Raw genomic sequence first — 18,450 nt, 5'->3', positions numbered from 1 at the left:
AACTTAGTTTGGGGACATAGTCCAATGAAACCTTAACAGCATGAAGGAAATCTGACCTGGGAAGCAAGAAAATCCTGTTCTAGCTCTTAAACTACCCGATTGGGTCTTCTTCTGATTAAGCCAAGTATAAGCTTCAGGCCTCAGTGTTCCTACTGGGCCCATGTCAGCTCCTGCAAAGCTAGGGGTGCAGGGTGCTGAAAACACATAGGAACAAAGGAAGAGATAGATGCTCAGCTCCCATGTTTCCCTCTTGGCTGTCCCTAGGCCAGCTCACTCATTCCATCCCTGTGACCCTAAATGTCTTAAGCTGCAAAATGGAAACTGAAAGAGTCACTAAGATCCCTTCGAGCTGTGCAGCTCTGAGCATGAAAAGTATTGATGAAATACACAAAGGAAATCTCTTCCTGCGACAAAATGACTTCCTGGAAGAGGAGACACATGTGGAAGGGAATCTATGTGTATGGCTCTCTATCTCATTTGGTTCATGAACCTGATCTATGGTCATCAGAATGCAATGCAGGACAAGAGTAAGGATAGCAAACTTCAACTCCACTCCCAGGTCTTCAGAATTCCCACCAGGCCACTTTCTTCTATTGCATTCATAGGCAAAGGAGGGAGACCCTCGGCATCTGCCCTTGTGAGGGATGTCCCATATAACACTCATTTTGTGCCCAAAGGGGAAGAGAAAACACAAAAACTCTCACCATCAAAGCCCAACTGTTAGAGAATTGAAGAAGAGATGGGTACAGCATTGGAAGACTGAGGACACTGATCTCGCTTGATGCCAATAACAGGAGTCACTCCCTCTAGCAAACTCTTGTGGATGAAGGGCTGAGGCTGCCTTCCTGGGAGTTCAGACCAGTAGGGTTTAAAGCAACCCCTGTGCGGGAGGCTCAGTTTGAAGATGGCTCTTTCAAGATGGCCCCTTAGCATAATCTCTGGTCAAGGGTCAAAAACACAGTCCTACTTCAAAACTCCCAGTTTTAGGGGCTTTCTTTCCAGGGTAGGGAAGAGTTAGGGAGGGGATGGTGTGAAGGAATCAAATCTCAGTTTGGGGTTTTAATCCATATCCTGAAAGCAATGGCAGTCTGGAATGTCTGGAATGTTCCAGGAGAAGGAGGGGGAGGAGGGCAGGGCCACACAACCAATGAAAGAAAAGACCTCTGGGCAGCCCTCTCCAACCCCATAGGCAGACACCCACCCCTCGAGGACACACACACACACACCCAATCCTGGGAACCCCTTGAGGCCTCCAAACCTCCTTTCAGCAAACCCCCAACCCTGACAAACACACAACAGAAGCCTCGGAAGACCCTTTGTCTTTTAAGCCCTTGGCCTGGTTTCTATTACTTATGGTGCTACCTAATTTCTTTCAGGCCCAAAGCACACGGAGCGGTGTTGGCAACTGTACCCAATCCTCCCTCCCCAGGACTGCTGGTTAAGTATGGAAGGCCAGGTGCAAGCTGGGCCAGGGCGGTATGCTGGGGGCTTAGGGGTCTAGAGACAAGCTACGAGCATCTGATGAGGTATTCCTTTGCTCTGCACCTTACATTCCTCCTGTGGAAAGTGACTGAGCTTTCATGAGGACTTAAGGAAGTGTGAGTGAAGGTGCCTGACTTGGAGTGGGTGCCCAATCCCTGTACCAGTCCTCAGGAGCCCAGACAAGCTTAGGAAGAGAGAGGGAGGAAGGAAGGGCTGACAACGAGCACTCAGTGTGATGGGAACAGTCATTACAATATTTAGACTTCATGGCTGGGGATGCAGTGGGCCTACAATCCTGCTCCCCTGCCTCTCTTGACAGCTAAAGGGTTATGGTCTGGTCCAGGGACGCACTCCACATGCCAGTGTATCAGCTTCCATGAGGTAGAACAGTACCTCTGCCCTACAGGTAACAACAGGGTACTATACTGAGCCAATCTTGGAGTGCCTAAGCCTTAACATCCTTGTTCAGAAATGGCAAAAGAATGCCTAGAGGTTCACCCAGGAACTGATAAACCTGTTGAGTGATAGCCCCTGGCAATGAAAGCAATGGTTTCACCAACCCAATTATTTCCCTGGGTGCCAACACCCTGTGGATTGCCTGTCCTGACAGGAAGGGCAGTTATCAAGCCCTGGGGCAGCTCCCAACACAGAGCAACCACAGGGGATCCATCTGGAGGAAGTGGAGGGGAAGGGAGGGGGCCCATGAGGGCCACAGAGACCAAATGACCATATTTCTCAAGCCCTGGGGAATTTCGGAGAGAACAGAGTGAGAGAGCACCCATGCAACAGCATAAGGAAATAAGTAGCAAACCAAGAATTTCCGGAAACACAGGAGCTGGATACCCGGAAAGGGATGTGGTTGGGAGTTCTCCCTGGGAAGGAAGTTCTCGTCCTTTTCACCTTCTCAGAGAAGTGTTACTGACTTAGACTGGAAAGGAAAACAGGTCAGTTAGGGAAGGGCCGAACATCTGAGGAATGCTTAACAGATGCCAAGCTGAAATTCACCACTTGCTGGAAGACCCTTATTACCCATGAGGGTGGGGTCCACGGCTCCACTTTACAGACCAGGGCCCCAAGAACTCAAGATTATCTTTGCCAAATCACACAGGTACTAAAAGCCAGAAACAGACTTTGAACTCAAAACCTGTCTGATTCCGGGCTCTGTGCCTTGTCCCCTACGCTGCTGTTTTGATGGGAGAAAGGAGACAAAAAGCCTCTGCTAAAATTCAGTCAAGTTAGGCCAAAGAACAAATTAAAAATATTCAGGGACTCCTGGGTGGCTCAGCAGTAGAACATCTGCCTTTGGCCCTAAGTATGGTCCTGGAGTCCTGGCATCGAATCCTGCATCAGGCTCCCTTCATGAAGCCTGCTTCTCTCTGCCTATGTGTCTGCTCTCTCTGTCTCTCATGAATAAATAAATACAGTCTAAAATAAAAAAATTAAAATTCAGAATTCAGGGGTGCCTTGGTGGTTCAGTCAGTTAAGTATCTGCTTTCAGCTCAGATCATGATCTCAGGGTCCTAGGATGGAGACCCATGTTTGGTCACATTGGGCTCCCTGCTTCTCCTTCCTGGGTCCTGATCCCAAGATCCTGTGAGTCCCACATTGGACTCCCAGGGCGGGGGGCTGCTTCTCCCTCTGCCTGTGTCTCTGCCTCTCTCTCTCTCATGAATAAATAAAATCTTAAAAAAAAAAAAAAAAAAGATAGTTACAGATTAAAAATAAGGTGTCCAGGATTTGCTTCAAAATAATTAGAAAAAATTAATACCAATGGATAGGAGTTGTTAATTTCTAAAGCTAGGTGATGAGTACCTGGGAAATTTATTACATTATTCTTTCTACTTTTCTGTTTAATTTTTTTCCATAATTAAAATTGTTTTGTTTTAAGCAGGGCTCAAACCCGCGACCGTGAGATCAAGACCTGAACAGAGACCAAGAAGTCAGACACTTCATGACCGAGCCACCCAAGAGCCCCTAAAATTGTTTTTTAAATTATTCTAGCTTACCCAGTTTTAAAAGTCATAGCAGGTTCCAAAATAATGGATCTAACTAATGATATTTTCCAGTTGGTGTTGTACTAGCAAGAATGCAAGCCTTGGTGTGGTGAGCCTGCTGGCATTTGGAAGGGGTCATGGGCCTGGGGTCTAGTATCCAGAGGAACAGATATACAAATGGTAATCTATCTTTTCAGAATGAAGCCTCTCTGCAGAGCAGAATGCACCCTAGATACAAGGACTCCAGGTCTCCTGGAAAAAGGCTGAAAACTGCCCCAGGAAGTGTTCTACTCCTCTTCCACCTCCACAACCCCAAGGGAAGGAATCTGACCCCTCCCCTGGAAGAAGGAGTTCCTTTAAACTAGGGTGGGGGGGATCCCTGGGTGGCGCAGTGGTTTAGCGCCTGCCTTTGGCCCAGGGCGCGATCCTGGAGACCCGGGATCGAATCCCACGTCAGGCTCCCGGTGCATGGAGCCTGCTTCTCCCTCTGCCTGTGTCTCTGCCTCTCTCTCTCTCTCTCTCTCTCTGTGACTATCATAAATAAATAAAAATTTAAAAAAAAAAAAATTTAAAAAATAAATAAATAAATAAACTAGGGTGGGGTAAATCAGTGGAAGGTGGGGGGAGGTAGAGGGAAGCAGCAACAGGTTTTGGCAATCTTGTCAAGCTTGGGGCCCCCAGATCAAGATTCCAACCTGGACTTTCATCTCCTCAGAGAACCAGGATTAAACTGGGATTTCCAGATTAGATGCTCCACTCCAGCTGCCCCCCCATCCTCCAGGCTGTGATTTTCTGACAAGCAGACTGTGTGGCCTTGGCCAAGTCCAGCCTTCCAATACCCTGGACCTCTGTTTCTCACAACTGGGAAACAAAAAAAAAAAAAAAACAACAACTGGGAAACAAGGATTAGGATTGGTCTGTTTTACAAGGTCGGGTGTTTCCAGACAGGTATCAACCCTGTCTACCTATAGAAAGAGGTATTCTTAATCTGAAGGATTTTCTGTAACCTAAAGGTCTTAAAGAGTGGTTCTTAACACCCACCCCTCTGAACACCTTTGTTGATACTTCGCTCCCATTAGGAATGTGATAAAAGCTAAGAAAACTATACTAGAAAAGTGCCAGCATTTCGCACACAATTTCTTCAAGATCCCAGGAGTTAAAGACTTTGGAATCCATCCATAAGTCCACAGTTAAGACATCCTCTCACACGCCTACACATTTAACTTCATCCCACATCCCAAAGATGCCCCAGTATTCGCTCAAGCCTGCAGGTGGCTCTTCGAGAAGCTGGGATGAAACTAACTCAAGGCAATGAGAAAATGAGGCTGGCTGGGGATTGGGCTGGAGTGATGACTTGGCTGGAGTGGTGACTTGCATGTCAGAAAAGAGTAAGTAACAAAGGTTTCAAAAACCTGCAGACACACACATGCTTGCTTTTTCATCCACAGGCAAACTCACGACCATGGCTTGTGCTTTGGTTTCTGTAGTCCAGCTGCTGCACTCAGTCATTCTACAAATTTTTCTTGGCCCCTACTAAGCACCAGGGCAGTGCTGTCCACACAATAGCCACTAGTCACATGTGGCTTTTGAGCCACTGTATTGTGGGTACTGCAACTGAGGCACGGAATACTCGTTTTCGAGGTATTTATATAATTGAACTTTTCCTCTGTAAAATTTGTGAAATACTGATCAGAGGACACCTGGTTGACTCAATGGGTTGAGCGTCCCACTCTACATTTCCACTCAGATCATGGTCTCAACCCCCGCCTTGGGCTCCATGCTCAGCAGAGTCTGCTTAGGATTCTCTCTCCCTCGCCCTGCCTGGCCCCCTACCACCGCACACACTCTAAAAATCTTTATAAATAATTCAAATACTGATCAAATATTTCTAATGAAAACTTAAGCATTTGAATTAGATAGGCTCAAAATATAAAATAACACACATTCAGATTCCTTAAAACTTTGTACATGCCCCCCCAAATAAGACCTCATTATTACATTGACTGCATGCTGAATTAATACCATTTTCAAATTCTAAAATAATTTTAGAATTAACCTTTCTGGGACACCTGGGTGGCTCAGAGGTTGAGCGTCTGCCTTTGGCTCAGGACATGATCCTGGAAGTCCCGAGATTGAGTCCCACATCGGGTTCCTGCATGGAGCCTGCTTCTCCCTCTGCCTATGTCTCTGCCTCTCTCTCTGTCTCTCATGAATAAATAAAATCTTAAAAAACTTTCACATTATTTTCACTCTTTTCTGACATAGCTATTAGGGAATTTCAAAAATTTAAAAAGAATCTAAGCCAAAAAAAATGAAGATAATTTATTTACGTATGTGGCTGTCACTGCATTTCTGTTGGATGGGCCTGGGCACTGTGCTAGAGCAGAGCATAAGGTGATGGCAGACAGGTAAGCCTCATGCTCTCAAGGAGTTGACCGTCAAGTAGGGGATCCCATTGGTTAAAGATGAGAGAAGGGGTGTACAATGGTAAATAAGGAGTGGAGGGGTTGTCCACAGGATCTCTTTACAAGTGGGTGATCCTGCTGACTCTTCAACAAGAGACTCCCCTGTGGCTGACGCTATAGTAGAAGCACCCTCCCGAAGCTGGCTCTCCTCCCAGTTTTTTCCAGCTGGAAGTCACACATAAAAAATGTCCTAAAGTGCCAATCCCTGCCTTTTCCCTAAGACCACCATTGACCCAGTCCTTCTCCACCCTGCCTCCTTATCCCTAGAGGGTGGAGAGGTGAAGAAAATAATTGTCCAGGAAAGCCTCTGAAGGGGGCGGACCTGGCACGCTCCAGGCATGGCAGTAGCTGAGAAAGGGGGCGGGGCTGGAGAGGGGAGGAGGAGCTGGCCCAATGCCCAGGGCTCCGTGCCAGGCTGATCCAGAGGCAGGGCAGCCAGACAGGCGGGCTGTCGGGTGGGCTGATGGGCAGGGTAGGGCCTGGAAAGGAAATTAACCTACTGAACGGTACAGAACTAGGCAGAGGATGTCACCACCCAGGTGAATGCCAAGGTGTGTGTGTGGTAGGGAACGGGTTAGGGGACTTGGAAGGCAGGGACACCAGTGCAATGTATCTGTGGTCCCGTGAACACAGTCTTTTAAATGTACGTAGTGCACATGCACTGTCTTACATATGCTCGGACTCCTGTGCTAACGCTGAGGATAAGCAGAAAGGAAAATCAAATCTCCAGGAGAGACTGGGATGAGCCATGCACCACCCCCCTCAACCTCCAGAAGGATCTATATCATGTTAAATATGCTCCCAGTCTACCTGGAGGCAGGGAAGCAGGTAGGGGGCAGGGAGGAGTTGCTAGCCTGCTTACATGACTAAGGATGTGCGTGGCTGCGCACATGGAAGCCCAGTGCTATCAAGTTCCAACTCAAGGAAATCAGATTCATACACTGAAGCGAGAGGGAGTAAGCCCCTCAAGCCTGAGAGGCTCTTCACCAGTCACCTTTATTTGACAGCTGGAGAAACCAGGGCTCAGAAAAACAAGAAGAGCCTTGGCAATGCTAAGGTAGAACTGGAACTCAGCTCTCTTCTGAGGCTGGTCTGTGCTCATCTCACCAAACCTTACTGCTTTCTCTCTGACAAGAAGTGTTAACACAGCAGAAGCTTGTATAGCCCCGATGTCAGTAGCAGGAAAAATGCCCATATTCTGTATGGCTAAGTGCATGCCAACTGGCTTTTACTGCATGCGGCTCTAATTTGGGCATAGGGTTTAACTCACAAAAGAGCTAACTATACTATAATACGGCTGGATGACTGTCAGAAAAATGTTAGCAGTGTAGAAGGATAGTAACCAAAAATTCTTCCAAAATCTCGTGTACGTCTAGGGATAGGCAAGGAAGCAAAGGTAAGACATGAAGCGGGGAAGGTGCTAACCGGTGTTAGCAAGCAAACCTCAAAAGCAGGAATACTTCGCTCGGTTCACTCATTTTGGAAATAAATGGTTTGACAAGACAGCCCACATTTTTTTTCTTGCCCATCTGGGCAGCACCAGAGAAGAAGCCAAAACAGAAGCTCTGAGACAGTGGAGCTCTTTCCAGACAAATTTCAAGTCGGCCCGGGCCAACTGCCTCTCCCTCCTTCCACCCTGCTCCCTGACTAGAATTGCACTCTTTTCACCTGAGTGATTCCTAGAGCCGGAGCTGGCCATTTGAGCGCTGCAAGGTGAAGTGGGAGGCTATGGAGACATCTGGAGAAGCCTCCAGAATAAACCTAACTTGTGGGGACAAGTGATAAAGAGGTGACTCAACGGGACAGCATACCCTTCCCTGGTGGAAGCAGCGATGGTGTGGGGATCAGAAATGAACTGCTGTGGACACTATTCACCAACCTTCTCAGGCTGGCAGTGAGAAGTGTTTCCAGCCTCTTCACTGGAGGGAGGGGGGTGGAAGCTAATATAATCTGAGAGGAAAAGGCAGAAGGGGGTTGGGGCTGGAAAGACCATTCCTGCCCCAACCTCAGAGGTTGGCTGAACCCTCACCCCCCAGCGGAGATGTCAGCACCTCTCCAGAAAGCCTAAGAGCCAAATGGTCTATCCCACTGGGACCCAGAGACCTGGCTGAGGACAGAGCTGGCACTCAGCGGAAAGCAGCATGGGGCATGCCTCAGAAATAGAAAGGCTGAGTCTGTCCTGGGGTGGCAACCCCAAGCTTGGAGAGCCCAGTTCATGACAGGGTTTTGTGGTGGGAGCTCTCAGAAGCAAAGATAAGGAAACTAGACCAGCCTCAAGAGAAATCAGTCTTCAGCACCTCAATTCCCCACTGAGAAAGACCCTGTGAGACTTAGCACAGTTCTTGGAATCATCACCACTGCCTGTGAAAGGATAGGAACGTATCCCAGTATATATTGAAAAATAATAATAAATGACCATTCCATGAGTGGAAAGGAGCCTCGACTGTGTCCCTCCTGGAGGTTAACCACCTCAAGGCAAGTCTCCTCTACAGGCCCCCATCACCCCCCTGCAAAGACCAACTGGGAGTCAGGAACTTCAGGGGCTTGTGTTGGTCTCTCCCCAGTGGGGCGGGGTAGTTATCAGGTAAGTCCCCTCGGACATGGACACCCATCCCCGAGGCAGGCGTAGATGGCCTTTGGGTAGGCCTTTCTCCCCGGCCCAGGGACGCGCCCAGGAGTTGCACCAACACCTTCCAAGATGGTGCAGCGAGCAGGGAGGGTCTCAGACTCGCCGGGAGAGCCCGGGTGGCGAGCGGGGCCTTCCTGCCGCCGAAAGCGGGGGCAGACAGGGCAACGGAGGAGAAAGAGGTGCCTGGGAAGGGCGGCAGCAGCTGAGGGTGGGGGAGGGCTGGCAGCAGCTGGGGGGAGGAGGGGAGCCCTCATGAACGGGCAATTGAGAAGGCCCGAGCAGCTGAGCGGCCGCGCTGGCGTCGCCGGGCCTGCGCCCCACGCGGGCGGCCCCTTCCCCCCAGCCCCTCACCTCGCCCAGGGAAAGCTGAGCACGCGGCCTCCCACCCCAGCCGCTGGGTGGGCCGCGTCGGCTGCTCAGGGAGGGGGCAGGCGCTGCCCCCCGGGCACCGCCCCCCTCCCCACGGCAGCAGGCTAGGCAGTCTAGAAGATTCTGCGGCCAGAACCCCCTCGGTACCCCGACTGGCTCGGGAGCCGGTCCCGCGCGGCGCGGCCCAGGGGGCCCTCGGCTCCCCAGCAGGGCCCGGGGGATGGGGGGGCGGGGAGGGGCCCAGCGCCCCCGGGGCTGCCGGGTGGGGGTGGGGACAGGACTTTGCCCTTTGTCTCTCTCACTCCAGAGCCACCGGCCGAAACCCGACCCCATGAGCGAGCCAGGCAGCCAGCGAGGGGCAGGCTCCCCCTCCGGGGTCCTTTAGTAAATCCAGACCCGACCTCCCTGTGGTCAGGGCTGTGACTGAGGTGGTCCTGTGGGGGAGGGGGCTTCCCGCCTGCAAACGGGCCTGCAAGCATTTAAGTGGGAACCGGTTGGGGGTAGGGGGCCGGGAGAGGGCTGGAAGTGAGGCCGCAAAAGCTGGAGGGGACAGAATGGCCCGGGAGGCGGCATTCCTTAGAGACCTCGGCCGGGCTGCAGGAGGAGGCAGCACCGGGCGGGAGGCCTCCCACTGAGAAGGCTGGAACCGAGGCTCCGGAGTGGGCTGGGCTGGGCCATAGGCACCGACCGAGGGGGCCCGGCCTGGAGGAAAAAAGACCCTCTAACCCGGGGAGTCCTGGGAGCCCCGTCAGAAAAGTTAAAATCCCAGAGTCCTCCCCTCCCACACGGAGTAGGGCATTTGTCTGGGGGTGAGAAGGACCTTCTTTGTCTACCCTCTTGGGGCGTCATCATTTAATGATAATTTTATTAACTCACATTTGCATGGTACTTTAGAGTTTACCAGGTCCTCCTTTGCACCACACCTCCTATGAACTAGAACAGTGACTAGAGGTTGATTTGAGCCTCTGAACCCCCACAGACGAGAGTATTTCCATTCTGCAGTTCCAAAAAACAGGCTCAGAGAGGTTAAGTGACTAACCCAAGATGACACTAGCCAGGAAGCATCCCTGCTCCTCCTCATCAGCAGAAACAAGGTACCTGACTTCTTGCTCCTCAAAAACTTACATAAGCTATGAATTATGATTCTGTAGGCTTGTAACCAAGGTGAACTCTTTGTCCCTTTCTGCTAGGAGGAGGGGGAGGGGAAGAGAAGTATCTCAATCCCTGCCCTTCCCCCCAGCCTCCCATTTTCCCTGGGGTTGAACCCAAACAAAGAGTAGTGAGGAGGGGAAAACCAGCCAAAGGCTCCAGCCCTGATGCCTACCAGAATGCCAGAGGATGAAGCCCCTTCTAACTCAAAATTCCTAGCTTATTTCATGGGTTTTCTGGAGATGGGGAAGTTGCAGGTGAGGAAATGAGAAACCAGAAAGGATAGAGACCCCAGGGTAAGCCTGGGTGGCTCAGTGGTTTAGCGCCACCTTCGGCACAGGGCCTGATCCTGGCAACCCCAGGATCGAGTCCCATGTCGGCCTCTGGCTCCTGCATGGAGCCTGCTTCTCCCTCTGCCTGTGTCTCTGCATGAACAAATAAGATCTTTAAAAAAAAAAAAAAAAAAAAAAAGATAAGAGATCCCAGATCCCACAACATCTGGGGAAATGGCAGGCTGAGATGGATACCTGAAGTTTAACCCCGCTGAAGTCCTTCTCCACTTCACTCAGCTCTCTGTGGGTCTTTTTCATTCTAAAAGCAGAATCCCCATTTCCCATCTTAGCTGCCCAGACAAGAGGTGACTTTTCTCAGGTTTGATTTGTTTCATTTTGTTTTAAGATTGCCTGAAAATCCCAACAGTGAGAGGAAAATAAAATGCAATGCAGGTATAAAACACCTGGGGAAAAAATAAAAAAATAAAAAATAAAAATAAAACACCTGGGGAAGAAGAGTTTCAGAACAGGGAGAAATCCATGTTGGGTGTGTTTTTATTTGCTAACCTTATGCTCTCCCCCCAGAAAAGCTCAAGGTAAGATTCAGTTTCTTTGAATGGTAGAGGATCACCTGTCCCTCCCTTCTTTTTTTTTTTTTTATGATAGGCACACAGTGAGAGAGAGAGAGAGGCAGAGACATAGGCAGAGGGAGAAGCAGGCCCCATGCACCGGGAGCCTGACGTGGGATTCGATCCCGGGTCTCCAGGATCGCGCCCTGGGCCAAAGGCAGGCGCTAAACCGCTGCACCACCCAGGGATCCCTGTCCCTCCCTTCTAAGAGAGCTCAGCTTTAGAGGTAGAAAGACTTGGGTTTGAATCCCAGCACTACTACCTGTTTCAAAGTACAGACCCTGGCTAAGTTACTTTAACCACTCAAGAGCTTCAGCCTCTTCTTCTTTAGAAGGGAAGACACCTGCAGGAGTCTTTATGAGGATCCAGTGAAAGTCCCACTGCTTAAATGTGACGAGATAGTCCATAAACACTCCCTCTAATTGTAGAAGGAGCTCATCTTTTGATCTGGATCACCTTGAACAGAGCTCTGGAGCAAAGATGCTCAATAAGGGAATTAAACAAGGACATATGCCCTACCTGCCAGAGGGCCTCTGTACAACAATGCTATCCCTTTCTTCTAGATCAATTGTCCTCCCATCATCATCTCCCTGTCAATCCATAATGCTCTCCTTAATCCACCCCTATTTTGTCTGCCTATCCTCCAAAACACAGCTTGGCTCACTCAAAGCCTCCCTCCTCTATTTTAGTCGCTGAGAATGTGTGCCTCCCATTTTAATACATAGTCTCTTGGCCTCTTCTGTCCCACAGCTTTTCCTGGATCTAAAGTGAAAATGCTGGAGGCCAGAGATTTTTATCTTGTACCTCTTATGCAGCTCCCTCTCTCAATCCTTGTCTCTTACCCACTCTGAAAAAGACCCAAAGGTGCTAAAAAAAAAAAAAAAAAAAACCCCAATAATTAGTATTAATGCCAAGAGAGGGGTCAGGCAAAAACACCCGTTTTATGTAGGACAAAACAGTACCACTCTGTAGGAAAAAGCAAAACTGTCCATGGTTTAAATACCACTACAGGAAGGGTGGAATGGAGAGTTACTGTTTACTGGGTATGGTTTTGGTCCTGCAGGATAAAAAGAGTTCTAGAGATGAATGCAGGCGATGGTTGCCCAACAGTGTGTTCTTGATACCACTAAGCTGTGCGATTAAAAATGGTCAGATAGTAAATGTCATATTATATATGCTTCATCACATAAGATTTAATTATTTAAAAGGTATTCAATTATTTTAAAATACTTAAAATATATTTTTTAAGATTTTAGCAGCGCCTGGGTGGCTCTGTCATTTGAGCAGCTGCGTTCAGCTATGGTCATGATCCCGGGGGTCCTGGAACAGAGCCCCCACATCAGGCTCCATGCTCAGTGGGGGTCTGCTTCTCCCTCTCCCTCTCTCTCTCTCTTTCATAAATAAATTAAAATCTTTAAAAATACTTGAGAGGAACACCTGGGTGGCTCATGGCTCAACAGTTTAGTGTCTGCCTTAGGCTTGGGGCATGATCCCGGGATTCTGGAATCGAATTCCACAGTTGGGCTCCTTGCGGGGAGCCTGCTTCTCCCTCTGCCTATGTCTCTGCTTCTCTCGCTGTTTCTCATGAATGAATAAGTAAAATATTTTTAAAAAATATTTGAGAGAGAGAAAGCACAATAGAGAGAGCAAGCGAGTACTTGCACACACGTGGAGAGCAGGCGAAACGGAAGGGCAGAGAGTGGGAGAAGCAGGCTCCCCACTGAGCAGGGAGGACCCAGGGGCTTGTTCCTAGGACCCCAGGGACCATAACCCAAGCCAAAGGCAGATGCTCAATCAACTGAGCCACTCAGGTGCCCCTTAAAAATGTAAGATTTTATTTATTTATTCATGAGAGACACAGAGAGAGAGAGAGGCAGAGACACAAGCAGAGGAAGAAGCAGGCTCCACGCAAGGAGCCCGATGTGGGACTCGATCCCAGAATTCCAGGACCCAAGCCTAAGGCAGACGCTTAACCGCTGAGCCACCCAGGCATCCCCAGGTGCCCCTTAAAATTATTTTTAATTTAGGGGTGCCCGGCTGACTCAGTTTGTAGAGCACTCAATTATTACAACCTTGGGGGTTGTAATTTTGAGGCCCCGTTGGGTGTAGAGATTACTTAAAAATAAAATCGTATAAATAAATAGATAAGTTATTTTTAATTTAAAGGTTTGTTTTTTTTTTTAAATTGGGGCACCTGGGTGGATCAGTTGGTTAAGCTTCTGCCTTTGGCTAGATTCGTGGTCCTAGGGTCCTCGGATCAAGCCCCACAGTCAGGCTCCCTACTCAGCAGGAAGTCTGCTTCTCTCTGCCCCTCCCCCCTGCTCATGCTCTGTCTTGCTTACTCGCTCTCTCAAATAAACTTTTTTTAATTTCAAAATTTTTTTAGTTTAAAATTCTCTTAAAATACTAAGGAAAAAGTTTAAATATAAAAGCTCCTGGAGAGGGATGCGTAGGTGGCTCAGTGGTTTAGCGCCTACCTTCGGCTCAGGGCATGATCCTGGAGTTCCAGGATCGAGTCCCACATCGGGCTCCCTGCATGGAGCCTGCTTCTCCCTCTGCCTATGTCTCTGTATCTCTCTCATGAATAAGAAAATCTTTTAAAAAAATAAAATAAAAGCTCCTGGAGAAAAATGAACTGATAAGTTGTATTTCCTTCCATCTTCACTCTTAAGACTGGTCTTTCACTTGTTCTACATTGTATTTCTAAAACCTGGCAGAGGGCATGGCACACAATAGTAGACTCTGAATATATAAAATGAGTGAACATGGGATCCCTGGGTGGCGCAGCGGTTTGGCGCCTGCCTTTGGCCCGGGGCGTGATCCTGGAGACCCGGGGTTGAGTCCCACGTCGGGCTCCCGGTGCATGGAGCCTGCTTCTCCCTCTGCCTGTGTCTCTGCCTCTCTCTCTCTCTCTCTCTGTGACTATCATAAATAAATAAAAATTGAAAAAAAAATAAATAAATAAAATAAAATAAAATGAGTGAACATACGGGTGCATGAATGAACGAATACACCATGAGAGGTACCAAACTTCACAGCAAAATGCTAGCTATCTCACCAGTCTGTACATCTTGTTAACTATTTCCTTATGTGGAATTTGGCTGTAAATATGTATCTTTAACATCTCTCCTCCCCCCCCTGCAAAATTTGCTAATGATTGAGTGGCAAAGTGCCCCCCACGCCCCCCCCCCCCATACCCAGGCTACAGTTGCTGACCATGGGATGTTTTAAAAAGAGCAAATGAGCCTGGGCCTAGACAGGCTCCATTCTTCCTCTAGTTAGAAGTTTAAATTTAGCAAACTACTCATTCAAGATAGTGAGGGGCAAGAGTAGGAAAGTGAAAAAAATATATCTCATAGAGACATAGTATGTTTATGAAGATCATCATATTCCACCTGTCTGCCCCAGCTGATTCTGGACAGGTTATCACTCTACCCTATTCAATCTAAAAAGCCAGGAGCAGCAGCTTTGAATCAAATGGTAATAACCACAAGCAGGAAAACCCTCTAAATAAAATGACTATAGTCAGCTAGATTTTCCCTTCTTTTAACATTCAATAAAGAAGTTGCTGGTATGGACACTCGGCATAAGGAGTCAAGAGAATATTCTTCCGAATGCTGCTGCCTCCCCAAGCCCACATTCCTAGTCTAGTCTCTGCTCAGAACACACTGGCTGTAGCCACCAACAGTCTGGTCTGCGAAGGATCATCTCTACTCTTTAATTTCGGGTTCTGTCTCCAAATCCTGCCAAAGCAACTGCTCTATTATAGTTGGACTTCTCCTCCCAAACAACTTAGAGACCTGGAGGAGGAAGCAGAATAAATATTTCTAGCTCCGAACAGACATCCTCACCAAGTTTACTCCACCCCGCCAGCCCCCACTTGAGTTCTTGTCTCCCCTCATTTTGTCCTCTTCATCTTCAGAGTACCTCATGGGAAGTTAAGGAGCCCCTAGCAATCCCAGACACCACTCCAGAAAAGAGGCAACACACATCATTCCACATAAACTAATTGTAAAACCCTTTATAGTAACTGATTAAAGTCACAAGCCTGTTAAATGGCCAAAAGCCACATCCGGATTGGAAGCCCTTCCTCTTCCCACCCCACTAAGAGGAGATTCAATCCTTAGTCCCTAGACTGAAATTTCGAAAGGGGCAAGAGGTCTGTTTGAGTGGGTGTGTGTGCACCCTTTGAGCCGGGAGGGCCCAAGAGGAAGCGGACATCAAGGTGGGTTCTCTCTCTAGTCTGGGGGACAAGGGAAAGGGAGGCCACTGAGGCTTTGCCCTCTACAAGGGCATAGGAAGGGAAACAATTTGTGTAGGCACTTCCTGGGCATCCAGGGATCCCCAACTTCTGAAAGGCTACTTTGTTAGCTTACCAAGAGCTGAACGTCAAGGCAAACATCCCATCTCCCACCAGGTGGGGGAAGCTGCTCTCATTTCTTCCTTCCTCAGACCCCCAAGGACTCAAGAGTCCCCTTCATTCTGAACTTATTTTTTATTTTTTTATTTTTTAAAAGATTTTATTTATTCATGAGAGACACAGAGAAAGAGGCAGAGACACAGGCAGAAGGAGAAGCAGACTCCCCGCAGGGAGCCTAATGCAGGACTCGATCTCAGGACGCTGGGATCACGATGTGAGCAGAAGGCAGATGCTCAACCACTAAACCACCCAGGCATCCCTCATTCTGAATTCTTATAACACTTACCTCATCTGCAGAATTAAGGTGGTTCCTCTTTCCCCAGTGTCCCTACCCTACCTTTTACAGTAGCCCCTAAGTGTGAAGTTTCATCTGGCCTGGGTTCAGGGCATAAGCAACAGAATATATGGCCCACTCCCTTGAGGAACATTCTCCACCACGCTTATGCATTTTCTTCAAGTCTTTTGTCTGACATGATGGAGTCCATAACCCAAGGGCTCTGGGGAGATTGCCCTGGTGAGCTTCATCTCCCTCTCCCAAAAAGTGGCTTTTCCTTTCAGCATACAGGTCATTAAAGCATCCTACATATAAATCCCCTTCAGTATGCCTATCCATCATTGTTCCACAAAAAATACATGTCATAGTCACAGAAGAATCCTTAAAACACCGCACTCATGGCCTTAGATTATGCCCCAAGCTGCCCCAGTACAAAGACAGGAGGCAGAGAGGTCGTATCTAAAACAAATAATAGCAATAATAATAGTTAATGTGTAATAACATGGGTTCACAGTTACAGAAATTAAGGCTTAAGAAGATTAACTTCTGCAGTTTCGGTCATTGCCTGACTCCAAAGCTCTTGCTTTTTAAACCCTGAGCTCTCTCTCCTGAGAGACCTTTCCTCCAGTCCTCTAAGAGGGTGGAAGGAGGCACCTAGGGTAGGTCGGGAGACCCTGACCTAATAGAGCTTCCTCCCTCCTTTAGCCTCAAAAGGTCAGAATGATTCCTGTCCACCAGCTCCTGCTGCCAAAGTGCTCAGACCCCACAAACAACCTTTACACCATTTTTTCCTGAATCCCGATTTCTCCTCTGCATCCATTTCTAACTACATCCAATCAACTGACTATCCAATCAAATTTCACTCACACTTAACATTTTCCATTTCAAGTGGTCAAAACATCTGGATGAAGAACCAATTTTTCAACTGGAACTTACTCAAAATGAATAAAAACTGAAGTTTTCCTTCACCCTCTTTTCCTACCGAAATATTGAGAGGGCTGACTAGAATCCCACCAGACAGACCTGGTATAGGAAAGAGATCCTCCACTTCTGTCTCCACTCAGAGAGATCTCCACACCCTTCTCCCAAATATGAGCAAAATTCACATCCACCCATTCTGACAGGTCCCTTATATGCCTTTGGCCACCAAAATGCCACTTGTCTAATAATCAAACTTGTCCTTAGGCATCTTGCAAACACCTTGACATACCAGCCAAATTTCTTATTATCCAGCTGTTTGCTCTGTATTTAATTCAAAACCAGGTTACCACTAATGGTTTGCCATACTCTCTGCTCTCTGCCCTACAACCAGAACATCAAATCCTGGAAGACTGGACTTCTGTGATAGGACTACATTTCTGGTGGCTGGTGGAATGTGTTCTGTGAAGTTATATTTCCGTGTTTTGCAATCAGGTGTTCTCCAACTGTATTAAAATGATGAGAGCCAGACCTACGTTTCTCCTGTGATTTGCCCACAATCAACACACACTATTTCAGTGGTCTGTGTTTAGGGTTAAAGCCTGTTATGCCGGGGCTGACCAGATGGCTCAACGGTTTAGCGCTGCCTTCAGCCCAGGGCATGATCCTGGAGACCCAGGATTGAATCCCACATCCGGCTCCCTGCATGGAGCCTGCTTCTCCCTCTGCCTGTGTCTCTGCCTCTGTGTCTCTCATGAATAAATAAAAATCTTAAAAAAAGAAAAAGCCTGGGCAGCCCAGGTGGCTCAGCGGTTTAGCACCGCCTTCAGCCCAGGGTGTGATCCAGGAGACCAGGGATCGAGTCCCAGGTCAGGCTCCCTGCATGGAGCCTGCTTCTTGCTCTGCCTCTCTCTGTCTCTCATAAATAAATAAAATCTTAAAAAAAAAAGCCTGTTGTGCCTTCATTCATCAACTATTTATTGCAAACCTACTAGCTGCAAACAGGAGGTCTTACGAAGCTGGCTCTGCTTGTTCCATACTAGGATGACCCCTCCTACTCACTAGAAAAGCAGAGCCCCCACTCTGAACAAAATCTGAGGGAACATTCAAGCTCTTCTATTGGAATGGAGTTAGCAAACTTGGGACTGAACATCTTCTGCTGGCACTGTCTTCCTTGCAGTGGTATGTTATCACAGACGCTCCCCCAGTATGATCTTTTTCTAGCCAAATCGAACTTTTTATCAGTAACCAAAGGGGCATGCGCTCTCTTGAGTGCCTGTTTTTTGAGACCTTTTCTTGCTTTTGTTTTGACAGGCATTTTAAAAGGTGTGGGGGAGGAGAGGAAATGTGCTCAGCACAGGTGGAAATGGTGTGCAAACCTGACATTAACATGGAGTCAGACACTGGCTGGGACCCCAGAAAACTCTTGCAAGCCCAGTCAGTGGCCCCCCTGGAGGACCTGTTGTCTCTCTTTTACAACACGAATAAAAAACCCACCCTAGAACCTCTGGTAACTGTCCCTTTGTTATTATTCCAATCAGCCTTTGGGACATGGAGGCAGGCAATTTTCTAAAGATTACTGGACCCTGTTAACTCTTCCAGCTCTGTGCCCTGTTGCCAAGGGAGGGGCCTCAGCTCCTGGGAGAGGGCAACCACTACATGCACCTCCATTTTCTCTCCACCTCCCATCCTCTTTTTTCCTTACCCCTCTCTCTCCCACCCTCTCCACTCGCCTTGGCCTTTGAATGGAAAGGTCTGCAGACAGGCAGGGTGCTCGGAAGGGCTGCGCCAGCAACCGGGGAGCGCTCCACGTGGGCGAGGTTGGGGATCTGGGGCGACCGGACCGGGG

General features: G+C 48.4%; 1 protein-coding gene across 3 annotated transcripts in view; it reads right to left on the bottom strand.

Moving 5' to 3' along the window:
• Positions 1–18,450, bottom strand: part of IGF2BP1 (insulin like growth factor 2 mRNA binding protein 1) — a 41,614-nt gene that overhangs the window by 16,267 nt on the left and 6,897 nt on the right. The window contains exon 1 of one of the 3 annotated variants that reach the window (XM_025440285.3): positions 9,816–9,968. The exons of the other annotated variants lie outside the window; for them this stretch is intronic. Within the exon in view, the coding sequence (XP_025296070.1) occupies positions 9,816–9,823 (8 nt within the window). The 5' untranslated portion in view covers positions 9,824–9,968. Of the gene's footprint in view, positions 1–9,815; positions 9,969–18,450 lie in introns of those variants that run through there. 3 annotated transcript variants of the gene reach the window in all.

Source organism: Canis lupus, chromosome 9 (genome assembly GCF_003254725.2).
Source record: "Canis lupus dingo isolate Sandy chromosome 9, ASM325472v2, whole genome shotgun sequence".
In the NCBI taxonomy this organism is placed as follows: Eukaryota; Metazoa; Chordata; class Mammalia; order Carnivora; family Canidae; genus Canis; species Canis lupus.
This window is presented reverse-complemented; position numbering and strand designations above follow the sequence as displayed.